Genomic DNA, 26,906 nt, shown 5'->3' with positions numbered 1-26,906 from the left:
AAAAGAAAAAAAAAGAAAAAAAAGAAAAGAAAAGAAAAGAAAAGAATGAGAATAAAAATCAAACAAAAAGTTGAAAAGAACAGTAAACTAGATTCTGGGTGTATTTGGGTTTGTTAGAAGAAACTTGATAACAAAATAGGAAAGAAAGAAAAAAATATATATATATACAAAAATAAAATTGAATACAATGAAAGGAAGCCAAAAGTGAAAGGCATATATACATATATATATATAGGAATTTTATATAAAAAATATATATATAAAGTAAGTGGATGGAACTGGAGGGTATTATGCTGAGTGAAGTAAGTCAATCAGTGAAACACAATCATATGGTTTCACTCATACGGGGAATATAAAAAATAGTGAAAGTGATTACAGGGGAAAGGAGAGAAAATGAGTGGGGAAAAAGTAGAGAGGGTGACAAAACATGAGAGACTCCTAACTCTGGGTAACAAACAAGGGGTAGTGGAAGGGGAGTGGGTGGGGGGATGGGGTGACTGGGTGATGGGCATTGAGGTGGGGACTTGACAGGATGAGCACTGGGTGTTATGCTATATGTTGGCAAATTGAACTCCAATAAAAAATATTTTAAAAAATGAAAATTAAAAAGACTTTAAAAATAATTGATAAAATAAGAAAATAGCTAAAAATGAAAATAAAATATAAAACTGAAGAACTAAAGAATAATAAGAAAACACCTTGAATGCTATCTTCTCTTCTCAGAAGTTGGAGTTTTGCAGTTCTATATAATGGGGAAATTTGGTATTTGCCAGAAGTTCCTACTGGTCTTTTGGGGGAGGGGACTGTTGTGTTGATTCTCAGGTGTCTTAGTCCAGGAGGAGTTGCAGCCCCTGGCCTGGGGGCCGGGTTCAGTGTATGTGGCTCCAGAGCTGGTGAGGAGGGGATGAAAATGGTGGTGCCCCGATCTCCAGCCCTGGAGCTGAAAGATCTCAGCCCCAATCTTCAGTGGGCCCTCACGGAAAAGCAGTTGATCACTCTTGTCTCCCTGGTTTCCACATGTACTCTGTGTTCACCCAGACTATAACCAAGCATTCTTATGTTTTTATCTCTGGCACGTAACCCCATTTAGAGTCTCCAAACTTTACGGATTCTTGTACTGTGCACCTGCGTCACTCTTCCCGGGGAAGGGAGGGGAGGTCTCCTCGCGGTTTTGCCTTTTGCTGCCCCCCCATGGGAGAGTGGTCACCTGACTGTGCAGTGGTTGGCAGTTTATGGCAACATCTAGTAGAAAGGCAGTGCCTGGGCTCCCTATTTGCAACTGATTTCTTTGCTCTCATGCTGGGGGCTCTGCTGTACTCAGGCACCCCCATTCTTTTTGTGACCCCAGGGATTCGGAGACCCCGCTCTCCTACCTGGGGTTCTGCCCTGCTTTACCTCCTGAGTGCCTTTTAGGCAAACTTCTAAAAGTTCTGATGTTGTGCTCTGCTGCTTATGGCACTTTCCCATAGTGTTAGAAGGCTCCCTCCCCCTGCAGTTTATCTTCCACTATCACCTCAGATTCCTGTCTCTGTACCTCCTGCCTTGCAAAAAGTGGTCACTTTTCTCTTTGTAGAAGTATAAAAATTCTTTTTTTCAGGTCTTTGGTTGATTTTGCAGGTGTTCAGAATGATTTGACAACTATCCAGCTGAATGCCAGTGACCAGACAAAATTAGAGTCTCTTATTCCTCCTCTATCTTAACTTAGGACTCCAAAACAGTTCTGTATCTTGATTGTGGTGGTGGCCACACAAATCTATGCATGTGATGAAATTGTATCAACTCTGCATACACACACACACACACACACACACACAAATGACTGTGTATAAAACTGATGAAATCTGAATAAAGCATGTAGATTGTACTAACATCCCCTTCCTGGTTTTGATACTGTACTACAATTATGTAAGATGTTACCATTGGGGAAGTCTGGATGAAGAGTAAAGGGGATCTTTCTGTGTTATTTTTACAACTTCCTGAGGGTTTATAATTATTTCCAAATTAAAAGTGAAGAAAGCTTAAAAGGTATTATTATCCCATTCTACAGATGGGAGACCTGAGGCTTATTGAGGTCGTAATGCTCTGGGCAGAAAAAGTAAGAATTTGATTCACTTCTCCTCTTGAAACTGCTTAAAAGCATAAAGTTGAACAAAAATCAAAATGGCTGGGCAGCCCCGGGGGCACAGCGGTTTAGTGCCGCCTGCAGCCCAGGGTGTGATCCTGGAGACCCAGATGGAGTCCCATGTCAGGCTCCCTGCATGGAGCCTGCTTCTCCCTCTGCCTGTGTCTCTGCCTCTCTCTCTCTGTGTCTCTCATGAATAAATAAATAAAATCTTAAAACAAACAAACAAACAAACACCAAAATGGCTATACTCATGCTTCATCAAAGCTCAGTTTTGTACTAAGTAAACTTTTCCTCTCTCCCCCAAACCTCCTGTCCTCCCTTCTTAGCCTTTGTTTCAGGAACCTGGTACCACCTAGAAAATGTAACAAAAGAGGATGACAGGAAGTACACAATTCCTGCTGAAACCAGCTAGATCCTGTATTTCCCTGTAAAGCCTCCAGCTCCTTCCTCTGGCCAGCTTACAGTTTCTGAAGGCCTTAGCCTACTATGGCCTCCTTTGTCTGGCAAAGCAGTAAAGCTTACTGTATTGTTCCTCTTTATCCCAAACTCTGTCTTTGAGTTATATTTTGGTTCCAAAGCACGCATGTTAGTTTTCAACAATGTTCTGACCCCAGAGCTGTGAGCTTCTCCCTCCACCACAGGGCCTTGGGCACAGACTGGGAGCTGCCAGAAGCCAGCTCAGGCCGTCCCAAGTTCTCCTCCACTCCTAGCTTCGAAGGTTTCTCTTTAGAGTTTCAGTGCCTCATCCTGCCAAGGGAATTCATGATTCATGTTTTTCTACCTGAGAGATGAGAGTCTATGACTTAGGCAGTTCACTAATAGGCAAGCCTTTTTGGAGGGTATCTACTGTGCGTCTTACTACATACACCTCTTTGCCCAGCTTCATCAAGGCTTTGGTTAAAGGAGAATGAGTGACCCTGAGCACCTGCAGTTTGATTGCTCTCCTCCCCACACACTTAACGTTCTCCGGCAAATTCCATCTCACTTCGTCTTGCTGTGCTTGGCACTTGAGGGACAGAGGTTGGGGTGGAGAGGTCTGCTGTGAAGACACCTGAATTTAACAGAGTCTATAGCCCATTTGAGGGGAACAAGGACAAGTAGCAATATACAAACAAAACAACAATGAAGGCAAGAGAACATGTGGTTGGGGAAGCAGCTATGAACTCTTATTCCAGATTATAGCTGCTTCAAAGGCAGGTATGTAATGTATATCTCATTGTGAGCAAGTGGTAGGTGATGTGGGGAAAAAAAGGCAGAAAAAAAATTATTAAATTTCCTTACTACCTACAGCCCATTAACAAGTCCTTGAAACAGGCAGAATGACTGACATTCCTAGGGACTCAACTGCCTCCATGTTAATACTTTGCTAAAGGCAAAAGGCAATCTTAGCCCAACCCCCAGGATCCTGTGAGTCTACTTTAACATATAAAATTCCTTTAGAAAAAAAAAAAATCCTTTAGAATTTTCCTTTCTTTCTAAACCCCCCAAAATACGTGTTGGCCACCATCCCCCACTGATGTACATGTGAAGGGTCTCATGACTAGGGTTTTGTTAGATGGTAATACATGACCTTTTCCCAATAATAACTAGCCCCTCAAGGTCCTGGAAACTTTGTTTCCAAAATTCCTTGGAGACTTACGCCATCCCTAACCCCCTCCCTACCTGAAAGTATATAATCAGCTGCCCCCCCATAACCCCAGTGCAGCTCTTTCTGCCCACGGGTCCTATCCCCGTGCTTTAATAAAATCACCTTTTTGCACCAAAGATGTCTCAAGAATTCTTTCTTGGCCATCAGCTTCGAATCCTAATGTCTTTTCCTGCATCAGTAGATACTCACAGACTTGAGTTTCAAGGTAGCAGAGAATATGCATCCTTTTGATAAGAAGGACACGTATTCTTTCAGAAAGGAGGTAGGCATCAGGAAAAGAGAACCCCAGACCAGAAGAAAGACACTGGCAAAGATATAAGCAGATTAAAGTACATGCCTTTAGGGTGGAGCAGATATGGGCAAAGCATTCTGTTGTGACATACCCTGTCTAATATGGTAGCCACTGGCCACATGTGACCACTGAACACTTTAAATGAGGCTAATCTGACCTGAGATGTGCTGTAAGTGTAAAAGACATGCTGGTATTTCAAAGACTTTGTGCCCTAAAAAATGGACCTCTCAATATTTTTTATATATTGAAATTCTATTTTTGATATATTGGGTTAAAATAATTACATTATTCCACCTGAACATTAATTTCACCTGTCTCCTTTTACTTTTTTATGTGGCTATTAGAAAATCCTAAATTACTTATGTGGCTCTTTATGTGATGTAGGATCTGGGAGCAAATGGTCAAGAAGGAGTTCTTGAGATGTTTCTTGTGCAAAAAAGTTGCTTTTATTATAGCACGGGAATGGGACCTGTGGGCAGAAAGAGCTGCACTGGGATTGTAAGGAGTGACTGATTATAACTTTTTAGTTTGTGGGGGGTTAGAGATAGCATAAGTGTCTAAAGAATTTTGAAGCATGGCTTTTAGGACCTTGAGGACCATGGCTATCCTAGCTGCTGGTAGGACAAGGTAATTTACCACTAGCCATTAGCCATGAGACCCTTCCGATATCTATCAGTGGGCCTTACGTTTGAAGGATGATTGTTAAAATGTATCTTGGGGGGAGTAGAGGTAAAGGAAGTTTCCAAAGGGATTTTCTTTTTCTTTTTTTTAAAATTTAAATTCAATTTGCCAACGCATAGTATTAACACCCAGTGCTCATCCTATCAAGTGCCCTCCTCAGTGCCCGTCACCCAGTCAACCCCCTCCCGTCCACCTTCCCTTCTGCAACCCTTTGTTTATTTCCCAGAGTCAGGAGCCTCTCATAGTTTGTCTCTCTCTCTGATTTTGCCCACTCAGTTCCCCTCCTTTCCCTTATAACCTTTTTCACAACTTTTTTTATATTCCCCATATGAGTGAAACCGTATGATGATAGTCCTTCTCCGACTGACTTACTTCACTCAGCATAATACCCTCCAGTTCCACCCAGGCCATGTAAATGGTAGATATTTTCATTCGTTAAGTCCTGGAGGGCTGAACAATGTTAAGCTAAGGCTGCTTTTTGTCCCTGGCAAAGCATTACCATTAAGGCAGCTGTGAGTTCCTGCAGGAATGTCATATTGGGCCTGCCTCAAGTGTTTGTCAATGGACTGCAAATTGTAAGGAAATTTAATTTTACCTACATTTCTCTTGCCTTTGTTCTCTCATCAGCTCTCATCTTATTCTATTGAACAGCCTGTCCAGGCCACGCTTCTTTTAATGCTTACTCTCTTTTCTGCTCCCTGCAGCCATAGTTTGGGATAATTACTTTTTTCTTAAATGAACTTCTCTGATCTCAAGGGTGATATTACTTATAAAGTACTTTAAGAGATGGTAAAGAGCCTCAAGGGCCTCGGTGCTTAACAGTGCTTCCTTTGAAGCAGTTTTGGTATCCAAACGAGCAAAGGAGATGAATGTTAAAATCTTTTCCTCTGAAATTACCATCAGAACGTTCCCTCTTACATTCCTGAATTTTCCAGGGAAGCTCGGATTCTGCTGGACTCAGCTTCCTGAGGGTCATGTGAATCACAGTTTGGATTTGGAAGTGATTTTTTATAGCATTTCAGTTTCTTTGGTTTCTCTTTTCCTTGCATCTGAAAAGCCACACTGAAACAATCAGGGCTCTTGGAAATTGAATTTTGGTTTTCTTTCATTCATTGGATTTGACTTGCTTTCTCCTTTCTTTGAAGGGTCTGCAGTCTCTGGTGTACCACCAAGGAGCATTTATGTGCTCCTGCTTTCAGCTCACTTTCAAGAAGAACTCAGAACACTGATGTCATTCGAAGGGGGAAGAGGTAGGATTTGAGTGGACACATTCTCCATTCTGTTTAGTTATTGTAATTCAGTTTTGTCAGGAAGGGTACAGCCTCCAGCCCAGCCTCTCCCCCCTTTCCCCCATTGTCCTCATCTCTGGGTGGTGGTGCTGGGGAGTGTGGTGGGGGTGGTGGGTGGGAGAGTTGGCAGTATAGTGGGAGCAGGGGAAGCACCAAGCCTCTCTAAGACTGTGACTATAGAAAAGATGTCATGGTTCTCCTCTTACTACATCACCATCAGCATTTCAAATCAGAATGCCGAGGTGCATAAGGTGGTGTATATTAGAGTCCCTGGAAAATGAAATGAGCCTCTCAGGTGTAAATTAGCATGGGCACCAATGGAAAAACCACCCACCGGGAAAGCTCTTTAGAAGTGTTTCAGAAAGGCCCCAGTTAAGCCCTCAGCCACTGAAGTGGGAGAAGGAAACGGGATGCTTGTCTTCGGCCACAGGAATTGGGCAAACTGGAGGGAGTGGTGGCGAGCCCAATGATGGGCCAGGGGAGTGTCCCTTCTCACCTGATGCTCCCATCCACACTGGGCATTCTCAGGAGATGAAGGGAGAAAGAATGGTGCGGCTGTGGGCCAGGTGCCCGGATTCAGGGACTAGGACGGGAAGGCGCTGCCTCTGTGGAGGGAGAAGGTGGGTGCTGCCTGGGGCTGAGACAGAGGCTGTTTGTCATTTCATCTGAGCAGGGCGGTGGGGGGGGCGCGGGGGGGAGGTGGGTGTAAGAGCAGAGGGCAGAGGGAGGTCTCAGAGAGCTGCCTACGGCCTATCCAGAGCATTTTCTTATCGTGGTAAAGTGCATGTGACATAGCAGTCGCTGCTTTCACCATTCTTAAGTGTACAGTTCAGTAGTGATAAGTGTATTCCCACTGTTGTGTGACCAACCTCCGGAACTGAGGTTTCATTTTGCAAGACTGAACTCTGTCCCCTTTAAACCACACTACTCTATTCTCCCCTCCCCAGCCCCCCGCCCGCCCCATTCTACTTTATCCCTGTGAATCACTCTCTCCAGCTTCCTCACACATAGTTGCCTTTTTGTGATTGACTTAACCTCACTGCATGATGTCTTCAAGGTTCATCCATGTTGAAGCCTGGTCAGAACTCCCTTCCTTTTGAAAGGAAGGTCTGGGTATGTACATTTCTTCTAATTGTTCATTCGCCGATGGACATTTTGGTTGCTCCCACCTTTTGGCTATTGTAAATAATGGTGCTATAAACATGGATGTACAAATACCTCTTCAAGATCCACTTTCCTAAAAAAAAAAAAAAGCTTCAATTCTGAGGCAAGTATCCTACTTTGGACTTGTGGACTGAAAAAAAAATCAAACTCAAAGTACGTTAGTAAAGGCTTCATTTCTTGTCTTGTAAGGACTACAGCCTGTGAGACAGTATTCCAGATAGTTCTGAAGGACTGCTCTGAAGCTTGTTAGCTTATGTTATGTTATGCAAAGAAGGAAGGGATATGCGTGCTCACAAGCAATTCTCTCAAGGTATGATTACGTGTCACAAAGTATAATTTGGTTATAAATGTTAAAGTTTACTGATTTTCACAGACACGTGAGAGACATTCTGGTTGTCTTAATACATTGTTTCTGTCATATCTGAGTTTTCAGAAATATTGCTTGCCTGCCTCTGCTTAACTGATTTTCTGGTTTTCTTGTTTTGGGTTTCTCCTTGAGGTCACTTGATGTGGTCACAGAAGGCTGACAGCAGTGGCCTGTCTTATGCACTGCACTTTGAATGCACAGACTAAATAGTTCTCTGCCTGCCCCCCCCACCATTCATAGGTTGAAGCCATAACCCCTAAGGTGACTGTATTTGGAGATAAGGTCTTGAGAAGACCTGAGGTCATAAGGGTGGGGTCCTAACACCATAGGACTAGTTGCCTTAGAAGAAGAGGAAGAGAGGGGCACCTGGGTGGCTCAGTCGGTTGAGTGTCCAACTCTTGATTTCAGCTCAGGTCATGATCTCAGGATCCTTATGGAGCCCTGCATAAGGATTTTTTTCTCAGCATGGAGTCTGCCTAGAATTCTCTCTCCTTCTGCTCCTCCCCCCCACCCACCCACTCTCACCCACTCTCTAAAATAAATAGACAAAAATCTTAAAAAAAAGAAACCCCCACTCCTACCCCCAATCACCAAACGCACCAAGGAAAGGCATGTGTGGACTAACAAGAAGGCTGCTATCTGCAAGCCGGAAGAGAGTTTTTTACCAGACAGTGAATTGGCTGGAAACTTCCACCTTGGATTTCTAGCCTCCATACCGAGTCTCCCTTCTCCTAAGAAAATAATTCTGTTGTGTAAGCCACCAGCCTCTGGCATTTTGTTATGGCAGCCTCAGTTGATGAATACAAACCCAGACATGGAACTGCTGATCAGGTGGTAATTCTCTGCTTAATTTTTTGAGGCCCTGACGTACTGCTTTCCATAGTGGCTCTGCGATTTTACATTCCCACCAACAAATGGAAGGTAAGAGGGGTCAGGGCAGGGAAGAGCACTGGAGAGAGGAGGGAGGAGGGGGGCCTCTAAGGAGCAGTACACAGAGCTGCATCCGAGATGGGAGGAATGGTGTTAGGTGGTACGGGATGAGCCTGACGAAGTGGGGCCTTTTGTGGCAGACACAAGTCTGTTCTTTATCCACAAAGCCAGGAAAGGTCCCAAAGGAATTTAAAATGGTGGAGGTGAGGTAGGGAGGGTTGGCAGTGATCAGATTTGTATTCTAAAGAGTCCCAACAGGAATGTCGAAGATGGCTCTATACGGTAAGACTCTAAGAGGAATTCAGGAGAGAAGTGATGAGAGTCAGCACTGGGAACGGAGTGAGGCCCGAGGAGGATGTTGAGGAGGTTATACTAGAAGCTCAGAGACAGGCTAGGATTTAGAAAAACTTCTTTGGGCGGCCCCAGGATTCCCTGATGTTTGTGCCCTGTGTTGTTCCCCCCACTCCCCAAGTGTGGATGGGACCTGTGACTTTGCTTCTGGGCGACAAAATATGGCAAAGCTGAAGTGATTCCACAGATGTTACGAAGCTCCCAAAGCAGCTGATTTTGAGTTCACCTAAAGGGAGAATATCCTGAGTGGCAGGACTTCAGGTACAAACTCCTGAAGGAAGGGTTGGGCCTTCCCTGAGGTGAGACACAATTCTTCTGGGCTTGAGGACATGAGCAGTCATGTTGGAGAAACCCACATGGCAGGGAACTGCAGCTGGCCTCCAGCCAACAGGCAATGAGAAGCAGTCAGACAGAAGGAAACAAAATCTGCTAGCAACCCGAGGGGGCCTGGATGCAGCTCCATCCCCAGCTAAGCCTCCAGAGGAGGCTGCAGCTGGTCTACACCTTGGCTGCGGCCTTCTCAGACCCTGAGCAGAGGATCCAGCTCAGCCACATCCAGACCCCTGACCCATAAAACTGTGAGATGATAAAGGTGTGTTGCTTTGAGGTGTTAAGGTTGTGGCAATTTGTTCTGGAATGATGGAAACAGAGTGCAACTTCTAAGGTTCTGTGGGGTGCTGCCCTAGGAAAACAGTTGGGGAGTGGGAGGAGGCAAGGAGGGCTGCAGCCAGTGTTTACGGATTACTTTCAGCCAGGCACCGCCGCTCTGGATGGCTGGGATTTCCTACCTACAGCAGTAAATTGTGTTAAGTGAGCACATACAAGGGAGTCCCCCTCTTGAGAGAGGCAGGCAGGCCAACCCGTGTTTAGCAGCATATCGTTTCCGTTCCCGCCTCGCCAAGCCCGGACAGACAATCCCCAATCAGAAGGCATGTGATTTCACCTTTGGAAATTACAAGGGTTGTAGGCCCTTAACCAGGGACTTTCCTCCTTTGCTTACTGCCAGCTGGATGTTAGTAAGCACCATGGCGCCTACTGAATGCTATGTATCCAGCAGAGAGAACCAGCCTCATGACATTTCAGGACTCATCTTCTGTTACATCTTCCCTGAAAAGACCAAAAATATTAAGATACATTTTTCCATTATGGAGAGAAGTTTTATTGAGGTGGATGGGACAGTACAAAACCAAAACATTGTTTTAGCTTCATCTACAGACAGGGCAGCCTCTGATCCCTCCTTAAAGGGAAGTCGGCTTGATGAGAATGCAGAACTTGGACAAATGACTTACGTGGAAATATAAAATGTCCCAGTGAGAACCATCAAACTGCAGAGCTTCCAAGATTCTTGTGCTTTTTCAAAGGATCATTTTCTAACACAATACGCTGTCATCTTTTGATCTTTGTGGACTAGAAAGCGATCATGATTACCGAATGGCACAGAAAGGAACACGCGTATTTTTCTTTAAAAGTTTTGAAGGTGTTTAGTCATTAAAAAGAATTTAAAGTATGCCCAGAGCAACACTTTAAAGAACTCCAATAGACTGTAATTATGGTGCTTTTAAGAAGCCAACTTGTTTAAGAGGAACTGGCGGCTTCAGCTTTTGTAGGGAACACTTGTGACACTGTTGAATTCTACAAGGATTTTCCTCCTCCACTGGGCAGGGGGAAGCACTCCAGGCATGAGAAACTACAGCAACTTTTAAGAACTTGAAGAACGATCACAGATCAAACTGCATGCTTTAAGTGACAAAGTATTTTTAACAGCTAAAAAGAAAACCCCCTCAATCATAATACACTTCATTTCAAGCAGGCCGAAAGAACCAATGGTTAATTTACATCTATTCTGCTCCACAAATGACACAGTGTCCTCTTTGACAACCTTTTTTAAAGGGTTCATATTACCTGTGAAAAACAAGGCCAATGGCCAACGATTGCCCAGAGGGGCCATTTCATCTCCATGCCCTCGTCAGAAACCCCAGTCAGTGCTAATTACACATTTCAATCTGCGATCCGTTTTGAGAGGTTGTTCTGGGAAATCACTGAGATCCGGAGCTTCAAAATTTCAATTCCGCTAATCATCGCAGGGCAAGAGTGAACTTGTGTTGAACTGAAAAGGAGGCCGCATCTGACTCCACAGTAAGAAGTTAAGAACCTTCTGTTCACTGCTTACTTGTGGAGGCCGGGTCATGGACACAAACACTCCTCTCTCCACCAAGAGGCTGAGTGAGTCTCCCGTTTCGTCTCCTGCGGAGGCCTGTTTGCCTTTTAAAATCAAATCACTGTTGCCAACACACCAGACTTCTCACAACAGTGTGTTCATTTGTTCAGCAAATATTTACAGACTGCCTATTACAGGCCAGTCACTGTCTTCACTTACACTACAGCGGTAGATAAAAACTCCCCTCGTGGATGTTCTATTAACCTGGCACTGACAATAAGCAAAATAAGCCAATACAAACACACATTAAGAACTGCAATAATCTGCCCTGGGAGTGGGGCTTGCCCAGGAGCAAGGCCAGAGGCGCCCAGCCATCCCAGCTTGGCTCGTTCTTGGATAGGACAGGATGCTCAGTTAACAGGTAGCTTCTAGGAACAAACATAAACATGCAACAAGACCTGCCACCCAACTGAAGTTTCTAGCATTTTCACAGTACCACCACAAAGTCGCACAAAGATCTGTAGAAGCGTTAAGCTCACCCTCTCCACATACTAGAGAGGCTTCACAGGGGTCACTGGCAACAGCCTGATCTCTCCAGGGTACTGCCACCCACCCATTCCCATAACCCGCTTTTTCAGCCTGTCTCTAAAAAATGAGATCTGCTCCTCAAAAAAGGTCTGGCACACTGGTAAGTGTGCAAACATGATTTTACTAAGTAAACACAGAGCTGAGACACCACTGGAAGCCTTGGCTTTCCACAAGGGCACAGGGGACTCTACTGTCTGCCTGTGGCCTGGTCTCTGGCCATGGGAGCACAGCATTTGAACCTTGGGTGCGCGGACGCCGGTGGCCTCAGAAGGTGTATTTAGTCTTATATGTGTATCACAGGAAAGGGTTTGTAGCTTTTAAAATATTTTGGGTTTGTAACTTCCCGAAAGTTCCAACAATGTACACGCTGGAAGTCTCTGCCCGTCCTGTGGTAAAAGCAAACACGTAGGTGGACACTGCTTTCAGAGTGATTGGTTCCAGCTCCAGCAGGTGGTTTACTAGCAAGGCATGAGCTGGAAACAAAGTCAGTAGCCCTGTGCACGCATTTAGGATCTGTCTGCCCATTTTCTGGAAAGCAATGAAAGGGAACCCTCAGAAGTAGTCCTTTAAGTCAGCAACTTGCAGGAGATGGATGAGTTCACTTTTCTGATAACACTTTTCCCCAAGCCGGCATGTAGGACTGGGGATCTCCGTCAGCCTCTTACCTCCATGACGGTCACTCAAGGGCTTGCCCCCTCCCCTCCCCTGCACGGTAAGGTCCAGAAAGCCATTAGAGCTCTTAGTGCTCAAAATCACTACGCTAGGGTTTTGTTCAAGTTTCACAATGGAAGACTGGTGCTAAAATATCTTTGGAAAAAACTACAACTAGACTCTAGAGACCACCAGCTACAGATGTTATGGGAGAGAGGAGAATAATATGATGCCTCCCGAGAACACAGAGCAGTTGCTGGGAGTTTTCTGGAAGGGCTTTTATTGTGGCAACTCTTCTTTATACCTGCTGCTGCCTTTGACTAGGCTCTGAACTCCTCCAAGATGGGAACTAGCCTGATTCATATGCAACGATCAGCAACGAGCATGACGAGCCTGGGACACCCCAGAACCTACTGGAGCTCAGCATGGAAGAGGGGAGAAGAATAGAGGTCAAGGAGTCCCACTATACCAACTCTGATGAAAGGATTATATGTGATAGGGCTTAGGGAGCTGCTGGTTTCCTAAAAAATGGATCCACTTTACTACTTCAAAACACAAATTAGGGTCAGCCTATAGACAAGATGGAGCTGGCGGGGAGCTGGACTGTACCCTAGAAAAAAATAGCTCTCTGAAATCTTTTCAAAGTATAAAAAGAAACCAGTCTGGAGAGCTGTGATGGACACTTGGATATGGTGATATAAAAATGAGGAAAATGGAGTATTTAGGTTTTGCTACTTCTAAGTCGCACTGTGATTCAACGGTAATAAATATCATATAAGAATAATTTAAAGCACTGATTGCATCCTTAAGATTTAGCATTAATTTTCCATCTCAGAAACAATCAGAGAAGTGCAACTAAATCTACTTCTGTGAATATTCCAAAAAGAGAGTAGAATGTTCTCAGAATACTCTGAGCAGCTTATATAATGTTTGTTTTTCAAACGTAATTAGGTTAGGTAAACAGCTTTCCCTAGGGTCCAATGTAAACTTTGAGGTTCCTGAGGATTACTCACTTTAGTTATGTGTTAACTTTCTAAGAGTAAAACCAGGGAGATCCACAGATAAAGTTTCAAAGGATTTTGTATAAAATGTAAACTTAGTTTGGGCCTAATTTACATGGTTAGAACTGAGAGGTGTTTATATATTCTGAATTGGCCTTAAATGTTTATGAAATAATTCTTGGGTGTTACATAGCCATCTGTAAATTCTCCATCAATGCTAGAACATCCTTCCCACATGGCTTCAATTCTGACATCACACGATTCTAAATTAAAATGAATTTTTAAAAAATGCGCTTAAATATAAATAAAATAAACCACTAAGCTGGTCTGGTTCCAAGCACACCATATGGCAGATGTCATTTATATGTTCTGATCAGAATAAGCAAAATGTCCCCTTTTTAAAAGCAATTCTGTGTTCTGTTCATAGTTTAAGTAACATCCTGTTTCAATTCCTTTGATAGCAAAGGAATGACCTCCACAAAACCTCTTGGAAAACTGATTTAAATAATTTGTTCATTATGTCCAGGCTTCCTCACTGGGCTCTCTGAGAAGCATCCTTGCCTGTACAGAAGTCACAATTAAATATCCCGGGGGGAACAGTCTTCACCAAGTTTCCAGGGGAAGCAGTGCGTGGGCCGTGGCCCATAGGAACAGAGAGCAGCAAACCGTGGTCGGCGATTTCAGCCTTGGCTGACAGGCAGCAGTGCAAAGAGAGCCTGGGTGGAACAAGAACCATTACACCAGCACTGTCCCCAACACAGGCCCCTGCCCACCACAGGCTCCACCAACGGCAGGTCCAGCTGTGAGTCCACTGCTGGCCAGTGAATGTTTTTCTTGTGCAACAGTCATTAAGGGCACATAGAAGTTTCATAATAAAATTGGATCCTGACATGTTTATATTCTTTCATACCACAAATAAACCCTTCCTGAAGTCCTCACTGGCACCTCTGAGTCCCACTGCACCATCTCTACAGAAAGGTGTTTTCTTGAGGCACAAACAGGGCTTGGACTTTGACTGTGATGCCTTCCCTCTTTCCATGTGACAAGGACTTACACATGCTCGCTGTGCTTTACTTATCATGGTGGTTCTCATCGGGAGTTCATGAACCACTCTCCCACAATGTTTTGCGGGTCGTCATTTTCATTGGAGACTCAATCAGGCACACTCAGTATCTCTACTCTACCAAGAACCACCTGCTGCAAATCAGCTGGGCACCTGACAGAGCGCTTCGGCCAATATAAATCTATGTCACTGGAGTCACGGATCTCAAGTTCAATGGGAAAAAAAATTATCAGCAAGAAGAATCCAGAAGTCTCTGTCGAGCATTTTTCTCTCCGTTGTTTACTTTAGTTTCACTGGGTACATTTGAATCTGTCAAAATGGAAAACAAATAGGACAAAAGTCACATAGCAGGAACCAGCAGCATGAATTGCCTTCTCGTCTATAAGCCTAACGTTCTTTGCCTTAACCAGGTTTTGCTTCTTAGCCAAAGTTCAAGGCATAGTGAAGTGAGGTTAGGGCTAGAGCTAAATTAACCAACTCTCTTTTGAAAGAGATGGAGGACAATGGGCAAGAGTGTCAGAGGTACAGGGACAAAGCCACCAGGATGAATGACAGCAAGGAGGGATGCCTGAGCCAGAGGCAGAGACGGCAAGAGAAAGACAAGGAAGGAAGGAGGACTGTCTGAAGAAAACACACTTTCCTTTGGAGATCTGGGGCAGTACCAATTCTTCTCCTCTGTCTGCTGGTACTAAGGGGTTTCACCCAAGACCACACAGGAAAAAGGCTTCGTGATGAGGGGGCAGGGGCAAGACTGCCGCTTGCTGACAAAGGACAGCTCTGTGGGCTCCCTCAGCCTCTGCCCTGAGAGCTAACCCTACCTTTGAGCTCTGTCATCGGGTCCTCTGGCTCCTCTCCCATCATTTCCATGGGTTCAACTCTCTTGCCGTCGACGACATCCATCTTGATCATGCCAAGGTGAGTCAGGAGGACCATCGGGTCAATGCCTTGGCCGCTGCTTTTAATATTCTCCAGGACCTTCAGACACTTGTATGACTTGAGCTCACTTATATTCTCCTCCAAGAAAAGGTTGTAGAGACTCAGGTCGCTGTATCCTGCAGACTGGAAATGCAGGACATCAAAAGTGGGCAGGAGTTCATACACTCTGAGGACGTCTGTCTTCTGTCGGAACGGAACAAAGAGTGTGTAGATGACCACGGGGGCCAGCAGAACATAGACCACGAGGTTGATGAGGCTGAGCAACTGGAAGACGCCGACAGCGACTAGTTTGCACTGAAAGCCAGCGGGGATGGTGCTGTCGTTCCTCAGGATCCCCGTCTTGATGCTGCACACGAACTCATCAGACCGGGAGGACAGGCTGAAGTAACAGCCCAGGTAGACGCACGCCAATAGTACGATGCAGAGCGTCAGCAGCCGACAGCTGAGGTACTTGACGATCAAGGTCTTACAGTTTTTCTTTGTCTTTAAGTACTGCTCCACAACTGGGTACTTGAAATGGCTTTCGGAGATCTCCCACAAACTGACAACAACAAAGGAATGAGAGAAATCTATACTCTTTGGAAATCAGATATCGAAGACGTAAATGCACAGAGCGGTATCCCACTAAGCATCTTGACCACCTTTCCTCCCTCCCTACTTTACCTGCAACTGCACTGGCGCGGTGGGGAACAAAATCGAGTTTTTAAAAAAAAGAAGAAGAAAAGCAAACACAGAACAGTGTCCCCCTGAGTATTTTAAAGGAGGTCTGGTCAGTTAAATGAGTTAGAGTTGGAAATTCTTAAGATGCCTGGCACCTGGTAAATGCGAAAGGTTGACTGCTCTTATTTTACTGTCTCTAAACTATAGTTTTCTCAATGTGCAGAATAAAGGAGACGTTCCAGCCTGAAAAGAACACATGCACCTTCTCCAGGCAGGAGGGGCGGGAGGCAGACAGCCCAATGGGCACAGGGCTTAGGCTTCGGGCTCAGGGACCTGGGTTGGGTTCCAGCTTTCCCACTGATCGCTGTAGGGCAGTTTTTATCTGGGGAGGGGGCAAAAGAGAAGGCAAGAGAAGGCAGCAACTGCAAGGACCCGATGCAGTTAGTTGTAATGACGTTCTGAGGGCTAAGTGAGATAATGTACCCAGAGAACTCCAAACAGCCTCTGGGAGATAGTATTTTAAAAAATGAGAGCTATTAATATGATGACCCTTGTTGATAACAAGAGTGAGGAATAATGTGAAAAGGAAAAGGTGCTGCCTCCCACTTCTCTCTCAGAGGTTCTCCAATCTTAGTGGCCCCATAATCCTCTGCTCTCCTCCATTTATGGAGTAGGTCAAAGCCAGCAAGTACCTGTTACCCCAGCTGCAACTGCCTTTCAGGACATGAGACAGTGGGAAAGCCTCTGTGTGTGAGGACAGGTGCTGGGGCAGGCAGGTGGGAGTGAGATTTGGGGAGAGTGGGCCTCCCTGGCTGACAGAGTGTCTGTAGGTGGGTGATAGCCCCCACTCATCTACTATAGTGTGAACACTAAGCCCAGGTGGGCTGGAGGAGGGCTGAGACCTCATGCCCCCAAACCTGCCAAGATATCTGCTGGGGTTGAATTACCTTTGCCCCATGTTCTCATTAACACCCACAACTGGGCTGCCACCATCTCTCATGTCCTGATCACACACGCTCTTTGCGGCTTTAATTGCACGGTTGTAAACTTTGTCAAGTTCTTCCATGATAAACTTCAAATCTGAGCAAAGATGAGGAGCAGCTGCAAAACGCCAGAACAGGGAGGGCAGGTACAGGAGGATGGCAACTAGCAGCAGGATGTAAGGGAAGAACTGCAAAACAAGAGAGCGAATTAGGAGATCCATAGAGTCCTCACATCAGTAACCTGAGTGTACAAGTGAGGCTCTCAATTTTTTTCATTTTGAGACAAATGTGCATGCTCATGTCAATTACTGAGGAGGCTCATCACCTCCTATTTAAGGCTAAATTCACCTGCCCAGGCACTTCACATCACTACACCTTTTTTTATCCCCTTCAATAGACTTTAATTTGAAATAACCAGCAACTACATGGTGACACATGGTGGCTCCTCTATAATCACAGAAAGAAACAAAAAAAAATAAAATTACTTCCACATCCTTTACAGCAATCCGTTAATAAAATCCCAATTAAGGAGTAGGTAAATGTCACAGTGGCCTCTGCTGGGTTTGGAGGGTTGATTTTAATTGCCATGATTTTAGGAGGTCACTAATCTTAGAGTTCTTTTCTTCCCCTTGCTCTAGAATATGGGAAAATGACACAGAAATGCCGACTTTGCCCAAAACAAATTAGAAAAATTGTGCCTTCGGTGATCCAGTGATCATGCCATTGAACAGCTGGAATAAGCAGTTAAAATTCACAGAATGGACCTTCCATGCTGGGACACACCTGAGGAGTACCCAACACCCTCATTTTACAGCTGAGTGATCTCAGGCCCAGATAAGCCAACCACACTAGGGCCACAGCACGTGGAGAGCACAACACTTATGTTGCACATATGTCCACCAACAAACACAAGGAGATTCTGAAGTCAGAGAAAACAAAGAGCGACCAGTAACTAAGTGCATCAGGCCATGGGGAAAGGCTCAGCCTTAAGAGAAGGTAAAGGAGGACCATGGACTACAGTTAGCACGGATCTGAATTTAAGTTCATCTTCATGTCCTTGGGAACTGAGGTCACTGAGCCTCTGACTCTCAGGTTCCCTACCTATGAAACGGTTGGGTAATATAGGAATCATGACAGTTGAGATAGTTTGTGCAAAATGTTCAGCGTGGTACCTGCTGTGTAAAATGCACTACAACACACCAGCTGAAAACAACGAATGGAGTACTGCATGGGCACATTATCTTTATCTCACCTCGACCCTGGTAAGGCCTTTCTTGATGACTTCACTGCACGAAGGAGAAGAGGAAGCCCTGAACACTTCCTGGCCATGGAGATGAAACCAGGGACGGAATGTGAAGCCTGCCCTCTGAACCCAGAGCCATGCCTTTTCCACCATTAATACACTGCAAATCATTTTACTTCTCTGGAAAACGTCTCCCTAGGTTTGAGTTAGTCTCTCCAATTTCCTCAGAGTTGTAACAGTCATGGCCTTGAGAGGACACGGAACACACACATCTGGGAGCAAACAGCAGACCCATCACTGGGCCTCTCTCACTGTAAATTCAGAGATACAGAAAAGTTGCAAAGACAGTAGTGTTCCCACTGTTAACATTTTTCATTTGCACGGTATGCTTGCCAAGCCTAGGAAGCCATCATCAAATAAATTTCAGGCTTTCACTTGGATTTCTCCAGTGTTCCCACTTTGTTGCATTTAGTTGTCATGTCTCTCTAGTCTCCTTGGTTCTGTGACAGTTTCTCAGATTTTCCTTATTTTTTCATGAAGAATGATGTATTTTTTAAAGACTTTATTTTAAAGTAATCTGTACACCCCATGTGGGGCTTGAACTCACAACCTCAAGATCAAGGGTCCCACACTCCACCGACTAAGCCAGCCAGGAGCCCCAAGAATAGTATTTTTAAATGTATAAAATAGTATCCAAAAGTTCACAAAAGAAAGGGATGATAACTGACATAGTTATCATGACATTAAAAACCAAATTGAGATGTGTTTATTAATAGGATCCGAAAAATGGTCTAACACCAACTTTGAAGCGGTGAAGCAATCGTGACAAAAATCACAGTTACCACTAATCCCATTAGGGATTGTTGCCTACATAATACATATCTTTTGATGTTAAATTTTTGTTAGAGATGCATTAAAAAAAAAAAATTAAGCTGTCACATGTTTTTCTATCCTGGTTCACAGACTCCCTGACACAATCTTGGAGGCCACGTTCGGGATTCCCACCCCACGGGAAAGAGGGCAGCAGCACCAATGTTTCCGAAGCTCTGCAAAGCCCAATCCTCAATACCACTGCTTCCATATGGGGTGCTGGCCTGGGATAGGGTTTCCGAAAACCATCAGCCCAATCTGCAGAGGGCCACTACACAGTGAATACACACCAGTCTGTCATCAGATGGATTCTGGCTACATAATTCATAGTTGGCGGAAGTGAGAAGCACTGTGCCTTTGGTCCTCACCTGCTCTGAAGGGGGCCCATTAGCACAAAAATGTCACTGTGTGATGCGGAGTCTGTGCTGCTTTCATAACCAAGACAGCCAAGCATTTTCTGGGGAAACTACACGGAGAACTCTATTTCTAATTCAGGGCTGTGGGATATCTTTACAGGTCAGTTTTGTTTCAAGCTTTTTTAATTAAAGAATTTTACCTCAAACTGTTCTTCTGGATTAAAAAGTGACTGTTTACAGTCTGTGACACTTTTTCCAACATGTCTACGTGGTGCAATAATTAGAACCAATGAATAGATCAGTATAGCTCACTGTAATTGGAAAATGAGTATTTAAAGCTATTACATATTAGGTGTTTGCTTTCTCCTCAGATATCCTCGTACCTTGATCGTTGGTACCTCGTACCTTGATCTGCAAGGAATGCAGGTGAATTCTCCATTTCTCAGTTTCCTCCACAGTTATTAAACCTCTTGTTTCTTTTTCATCAAAAATGAAACTGTGATTTTGAGTGACTCTTGTAACAAGCCGGTATTAAAATCAATTTCAACTGAAACAGGAATGCCAAAAAGCATTAAATTATAGTCTTTAAGATCCTTTTGCCCACATAAGGAACACAAGAAAACTGCCGAGCTTTAGGAGTGTATCTGCTGGATGGGAACGGCTTTGTCCATTAGCTCTGTCTACTCCAAACAAGGTCTGAGACCCTTAGCATCCCTCAAAGCCATAGACAGAATGGTTGCAGACAGAATACAGAGTCGGCTCCAGGACCACACAGACCAGGTGGGAATACACACTAATAAATAAATAATCAAAACATAAAAGTAATGGCCACAAAATATGCAGGTACTAAGTGCTGAGGACTAGAAGTGTCCTTGGGGAGGTCAGGGAAGGCTTTGCAAAAGAGGTGACATCTGAACTATGTTTTCAAGTACTGTGAGGCAACAAAAACATACAATAATGCCATTCATACATTAAGACTCCACTCAAATTGCACCACTTCTGTGGCCCTTTGGACATACTCTTTCCTCTGCATGGAATTCTATCCCCTTTTTTGCGCTGCGAATGCCCATCCATCCAGGGCACCAAAGCAGACAATTGAGCCCACGGTGAGGACATAATAAGAGCTAAGGCCAGAGGGATGGACTAGGATGAAAGGTGTCCTGCCGCCAAAACTCACACCAGCAACCTCAGGATGTGAGCTTGTTTGGAAGCAGAGTCTTTGCAGATGGAATTTGTTAAAATGAGGTCATACTAGAGTGGGTCCTAATCCAGTGACTGGTTTCCCTCTAAGAGGGCCACCTGAAGACACAGAGATAAACAGGGGAGAAGGCACATGAAGACAGGGGCAGAGACCAGAGTGACATACCTACAAGACAGGCAACACCGAATGTAGAAGAGGGTGCACAGTTCTCCCTCGGAGCCCCCAGGAGGGACCCCACCAAACTGACACCTTCATTTCTAGTTCCTGGCCTCCAGAAATATGAGAGAATAAACTGCTGTTGTGGCAAGCTACTGAGGTGGTAGGAACTTGCTGCAGCAGGCCTCGCCACTCACACAAAGTGGAAGTAGGAACTAAATCACGAAGCCCACGGCTTCCCATATCACATGCAATGGGAGGCCCCTGGTAGAGGACATGATGGAAATTGATGTTAGAAAGATTGCTATAGCCATGGAGAAGGGAAGCCGGTGCAGGGGAGAGAGACAAGGCAGGAGGTTCCCACAGCAAAGCAGCCAGAAGTGCTAGGCACTGGACCGAGAGGCAGCAGAGGGAGGGGGGAGGTGTATGGAAGAGCCGCAGACAGCCAGGAACAGATGCTGCAGTGCCCTTTTGGAAGCAAGGGTGCTGGTGGCAGTGCCACTGGTTGAACCACAGAAACAAAAAGGAACGGATTCCCAACAGAGGGGAGTGAGGTGGGAGGCAGACCCAAGAAGATCACAGTTCACAAACTGTGAACATAAAATACTCATCCTCAAGAATTCAAACCCTAGTAGAGATGTGAGGAGGTAACTGAAAATAAAGGGGAAATATCCAGCTGACCTTACAATTCAGGATTTTGTAGCACACAGAGATGATCCAAGCCAAGAATGGCTGAGCTCATCCAAGGAGCATGTGTAGAAGGAGACAAGAGGGCCAGGGATGGTCATGGGATCCTAACAGCAGGGTTGGGCAAAAAAGAGAACCCTGGAAGAGATGGGAAGAAATGGTCCAAAAGTAGGAAGCAGGTAAACCAAGAACAAACTGTATTAGGAAAATGACATAAAAAGACACATGAGGGCAGCCCAGGTGGCTCAGTGGTTTAGAGCCTCCTTCAGCCCAGGGCCTGATCCTGGAGACCCGGGATCGAGTCCCACGTCAGGTTCCCTGCATGAAGCCTGCTTCTCCTTCTGCCTGTGTCTCTGCCCGCCCCCCTCCTTCTGTCTCTCATGAATAAATAAATAAAATCTTTAAAAAAAAAAAAAAGACACATGAAAGATGACTGCGCTTGGCCACATGTCGTTCAGACAGTAAGATAATTCCAAATGTGGGAAGTCATCGGTGAAGGGCTACCCAGAATGGCTAGTGCATCCATGAGCAGCTTCCAGAGGGCAGGGAAGAAAGGTGGTATACTCCATTCCACTCTGCACTCACAGGAAGACACCCATAGGCTTCATGATTCAGACATTCTGGGAGGGTCCTGGCATGAGGAGAGGTCGACAGAAGACAGGATAGTAAGCATGGCGTTTATGTGTGCGGCGGAAGCAAGGACGAACTTTCCTAAAGATCTGTGTGAAAATGGAATGAACTTTCCCAGGAGGCAGGGAGTTCCTTTCAATGAATCACCTGGGAGGGCTTTAGAATTCTAGATCAGGGGCAGGCAAACTTTCTCCTGCAAAGGGCCAGACAGTAAATGTTTGTGAGCCATAGGACCTCTGGTGCATAGGCGAAAGCAGACACAGGTAATGTGTAAAGGAAGGGGTATGGCCGTGTTCCAATAAAGCTATTTGCAGAAAGAGGTGATGGAGGGCCTAGATTTGGCTGGAGCATGTAGTTTTTTAATCCCTTGCTCTGGATCCTTGTTTCTCAAAGAGTGGTCCACAGAGCAGCACCTTCAGTATTACCTGGGAACTTGTTAGAAAGGAAGAGTGCAGGCCCGGTCAGACCTACTGACCCCAAGCCTACATTTCAACAAGGTCCTAGGTGACTTACACAGACACAGAATCTGCAAGATACTAGGCAGTATCAGCATCTCCTGGGAGGCTGAACAAAACCAGATTCCTGGCCCTCAGGTAAGGCTAAAGTTTGGAAACCTCTGGTCTGGGAGCCTCAGGGGACCCCTCCAAACTAAATTTCTGTGAATCCACTTAAAAGAAATAAAGACTTGTCCATTCTACTAATCTTATTTTCTTGTTCTGTTGCTTTTGGGTTTTGTTTTGTTTTTTCAAGGAAAACCCTGCTGTCTTGTTTCAGAAAAAAAAAATCTTGCCTAGTAGCTGCCTACGCGATAAACTTGAACAAAGAGAACTTAAAAAAAAAGGGGGGGGGGTCACTTATCAAACAGTCCTAGAGCACCACCTGCCGGTCCCCTCGAATGCACACACATTTCAATTAAAAACTCCCTTAGAGGTCACCAGAAATGGGGAAGAAGAAAGGAGACGTGAGTCTAAGTGGTAGCTGAGGACAAATCACAGCATTAAGAATACCAAGGCCATAAACTTCACACTGATAGATACTTAAATATTACAGCGAGCAATCTCTTTGCAGGGAGCCTGGGCCTCCTGGTGTTAAGTCTCGTGTCAGAACTGAATTGAGGAGTGTTCACATAAACCCTGTGCCTCAAATCCCCTCAGGAGACCCAGAATGCTCCTGGAGAACGAGGTCTGTCCTGAACAGGGCATACAAATCGCTTCATTCCCCTCCTCCCTTCCATATATGTGTTCTGAGCACACACTGTGGGTGATGTGCTGTCTCAGAAGCACACTGATGAATGAGATCCGGGCATAATCCCTCCCTGAGTGGAATGTGCAGTCTAGAAATAAAGAATCAGTTAAGTAGGATTAAGGCAAATAACTGCCACCTCCCATGGTTGTTCCAGGAAAAGCACAAGCTGCTTTGGGAATGCCCAAACAGACCAGAGTGTGGTGCACCCGTGGTTCTGCTCAGCCAGCACCCCATTTTCAAGATCTCACTGCCTTAAGGCAGATTGTGCAGCCTGTCCACACAGAGGTTTTGTGTTGACCTGCCTGGTCTGGCCCTGAATGAGATCTGACTTGGCAACAACCCTCACTCTGGAGGCTCAGAGGAAGCGTCCAGGTGGCTAGGAACATTTAAGCTGAGACCAGAATAACACGTTAGGAGATAGCCAGATTGGAGGTGAGGATCAGGGAGAGGTTTTCCAAAGGAAGGTGTGTGTGAGACAGCTAAGACATGTGCGAGCTAGAGGAAGTCAGGGTCCCTGGGGCCCCGGGGTGGTGGGGATGGGCTTAGCAGGGAGGCTGGGGGGTTCGCAGGGGCCAGTGGGACAGTGAACCTTGGTAACCAAAATAGCTTGTCTTCTAAAAGGAACACAGACATTGTGTCGGGACAGTGGAGGGTTTTGTTTAGGGAAATTACAGTCAGAAAGGCCAAAAAAGGACCACCTATAGTTATGTGGAAAGAGGTAAAGGAGGAGCAGGAGTGAGGGCAGTGGGAAGGAACACTGAAGGAGTCTGGGAGGGAGAAATGGTGGCCTGCTGGGCCCTCAGATTCCTGGTAGGTGTCAGAGTAGATCCCTCTACAGAGCCAGGGATCACAGCAGGGACAGGCAGGGAAATGGACTTCGGCTTCGAGCACGTGCTGGCGGCACATGCTTGGTCATCAGGGAGCACAAGCTCACGACACAGAGGGGTGGGGTGGTCAAATTTGGGGCTCAGGAGGGGCAGGGGTTGCAGACAAAGACCTGGGTGCTGATGGCAGAGGGAAGGAAGCCGAGAGAGGCACTGGGTGAGGTGATCCAGGAAGGGGGGCAGTGTGAGAAAGGGAGGTGGTCCAGGACAGAGCACCGGAGGAACCCTAGCTTCTCAGTGCTGGGCAAAAGAGAAAGAACCTGCCAGGGAGACCGTGCGCCAGGAGTCCAGAGCGCTTCTGCAGCACAAGTGCATGGCTGGATATCACAGAGAAGTTAAGTAGGATAAGCCCCTGGGGTAGGAGAGGAGCAGTGTTTGTTTATACAGCAACAGAGAGGTTGCCGGTGATGGTGATGCAGTGAGGGCGGACTGTTGGACAGATGTGCCAAAGCGTTCACGGGAAGAGAGCTTGCAGGAAGGGGAGGCTGAGGATGTGGAGGGAAAAGATGGGGGACGAGGTGTTCCTGCAGCCAGGGGGGTGGGAGACTCCAGAACAGAGGTGGGACACACGGGGGGGTGGGGGCCAGCCCTTGGTCAGGAGATGGGGGGCCTCTTCCATTTCTTGGAAGGGAAGGAAAAGGTTGGGCCTGCCCTGCCGACATCTGATCAGTCTGACGGCAGGACGCTGCGGATGTTCTCATGTCAGAGCTTCTGTGTTCTCTGAGAGTGGTGGGGGAGGGCCCCGGGGGTGGGAGGAGCTGGCAGGGAGTGGGGCGCCCTACTTCAGTTCCAGGTGATGACGAATGCAGGGTGCGGGCAGCCGCAGGAACGGAGGACACACAGAGAGGGGGCACAGTCCTTGGAGAGCAGAGGATGGTGGGCTGCATGCCTCATCCAGGTCTCATAGGCTGGAAATGCCTGTGAGCAGTCACCAGAGTCGTGGATGAATGAGGACTGACTGGGAGCGTGACAGCAAGGGACAGGAGTGGAGAGGGCAGCTGCGTGTCCAGAACAGAGAGGGAGCCAGGCTTTCATGCGAAGGAAGAGCAGTGAGGGTGAAGAATAAAGCTCTGCGGAGGAGACGCACGTGTTCACGGCCACCTGGGACCACGCCCTCGTGGTGGTCCCCCGTTAGTTCCCCCACTGGACGGCTCTTCTCCTACAAAATCGCCTTCTGCATGGAGCTCAAGTTCACCGCCTGGTAGCCAGCCCGGGTGAGGGTGCAGACGTCGGAAGCCACACACACTAAACCTGCACCTTCTCCGGCACAAAGACCGCTGAGATTCGGAGGCCACGTGTTCTCCCACCGGCTGGCCATGGGGCCCTGGACCCAGCACCTACCCCTGTACCCTCAGGTGTCTGAGAGGGCCCTTGCCAGCTCAGCAACCACAAGTCCACTGAATGTGGAGAGACTAGAAGAAAACCATCAGGAAAAACTTTTGACACTCTGAGAAAGGACCCAGCAGCATCACATCCTGGCAAATACAAGACCTGCAAGCAGGGACTCGCACAGGCCCCTGGACACGTGTGTTCACAGTGGCATTAACTGCAGAGCCCTGAGGTGGAAGCCACCCAAGGGCCCGCTGAGGGATGTGGGGACAAACAAAATGTGGTCTATGCACAGACGGGGTAGGACAGAGCCTTAAAAGGGGGGAATTCTGATCATGCTGCCACGTGAGCAAACCTGAAAACACCACGTGGAGTGTGGAGCGCAATCAGCCAGATGTAAAAGGACACATCGACCTCAGCGATAGGAGGCACATGGGAGAGTAGACAAAAGACAGACAGAGAACGGTTAGAAGGGTAAATTTCATGCAGTGTGTATTTTATCACAATTTTAAAAAAAGCTGACAGAAGAAATCTATGTGAAAATAAAGCAGCTAGGATCACAGAATCTGGCCTGGCCAGCAAAGCCACGCGGACATTCAAATCTGACATAGGATCGCTCTCTCCTCCAATCAGGCTGGAGCCTCAGTTTCTTTGACCACCTGCTTCAGTTCCCTATAGGGCTGCCATGACCAGGTCCACAAGCTGGGCTGTTCAAACCCCAGTTTCCATCAGAGTTTGGGTGGCTGGGCATCTAAAATGGAGGTCCCAGGGCCGCTAGGGGAGGACCCTTCCCTGCCTCTTGCAGTGTGGCAGCCAAGCGTTCTGTTCTAGCTTCTGTCACACGCCATCTCCTGCCCAGTGTGTCACATCTCCGCCCTCTGTATATGTCTGAAGACACTAGTCCTAATGGATTAGGGACACTCTACTCTGGTAAGACCTCACCTTAATTCCACCTGCAACAACCCTATTTCCACAAACGGTCCCATTCGAGGGGACAGGCATTTGGACATCAATACATCTTTTAGGGTTCCACCCACAACACCAACCATAACAAAGACTTCATCCCCATGTCTTGGCAGCACCTGACACAGGGCACTATGTTGTCACAGGCCTTCATTACAGGGTCTCCTGGCTCTCCTTCACGCAGCACACTGTTCTCGTTTTCCTCATGACCCCCAGCTCTGACTCCTGCACCAACTCCTCCTCCTCTGGCAGCTCAAATGTTGAAGCGCCCTCAGATAGTGTTCTGTCTACACTCCCTCTCTAGGAAAGCCCACCCCAACACACAGCTCAATACCACCTCCCTCTGACACACTGCTATGGGACGCGTCCACACCCCTCCTACCCTGGACCTCCAGACACATCACAGCCCACTGCCTATCTGACACCACTCCAGGCATCGAGCAGCTCTGATGTCA

At 46.4% G+C, this 26,906-nt stretch overlaps 1 protein-coding gene across 1 annotated transcript in view; it reads right to left on the bottom strand.

The window, feature by feature from the left end:
* Nucleotides 1-9,982: 9,982 nt before the first annotated feature.
* The window catches only part of PANX1 (pannexin 1), a 49,219-nt gene continuing 32,295 nt past the window's right edge, over nucleotides 9,983-26,906 (bottom strand). The window contains exons 3-5 of the mRNA XM_072726187.1: nucleotides 16,852-17,075; nucleotides 15,127-15,785; nucleotides 9,983-14,617 (exon numbers count right to left, since the gene is read on the bottom strand). Of these exons, the coding sequence (XP_072582288.1) occupies nucleotides 14,538-14,617; nucleotides 15,127-15,785; nucleotides 16,852-17,075 (963 nt within the window). The 3' untranslated portion in view covers nucleotides 9,983-14,537. The remainder of the gene's footprint in view (nucleotides 14,618-15,126; nucleotides 15,786-16,851; nucleotides 17,076-26,906) is intronic.

The sequence above is a fragment of the Vulpes vulpes genome, chromosome 11 (genome assembly GCF_048418805.1).
Source record: "Vulpes vulpes isolate BD-2025 chromosome 11, VulVul3, whole genome shotgun sequence".
NCBI classification, from domain to species: Eukaryota; Metazoa; Chordata; class Mammalia; order Carnivora; family Canidae; genus Vulpes; species Vulpes vulpes.
Note: the sequence above shows the minus strand (reverse complement) of the source record. Positions and strands in the feature narration are given on the sequence as shown.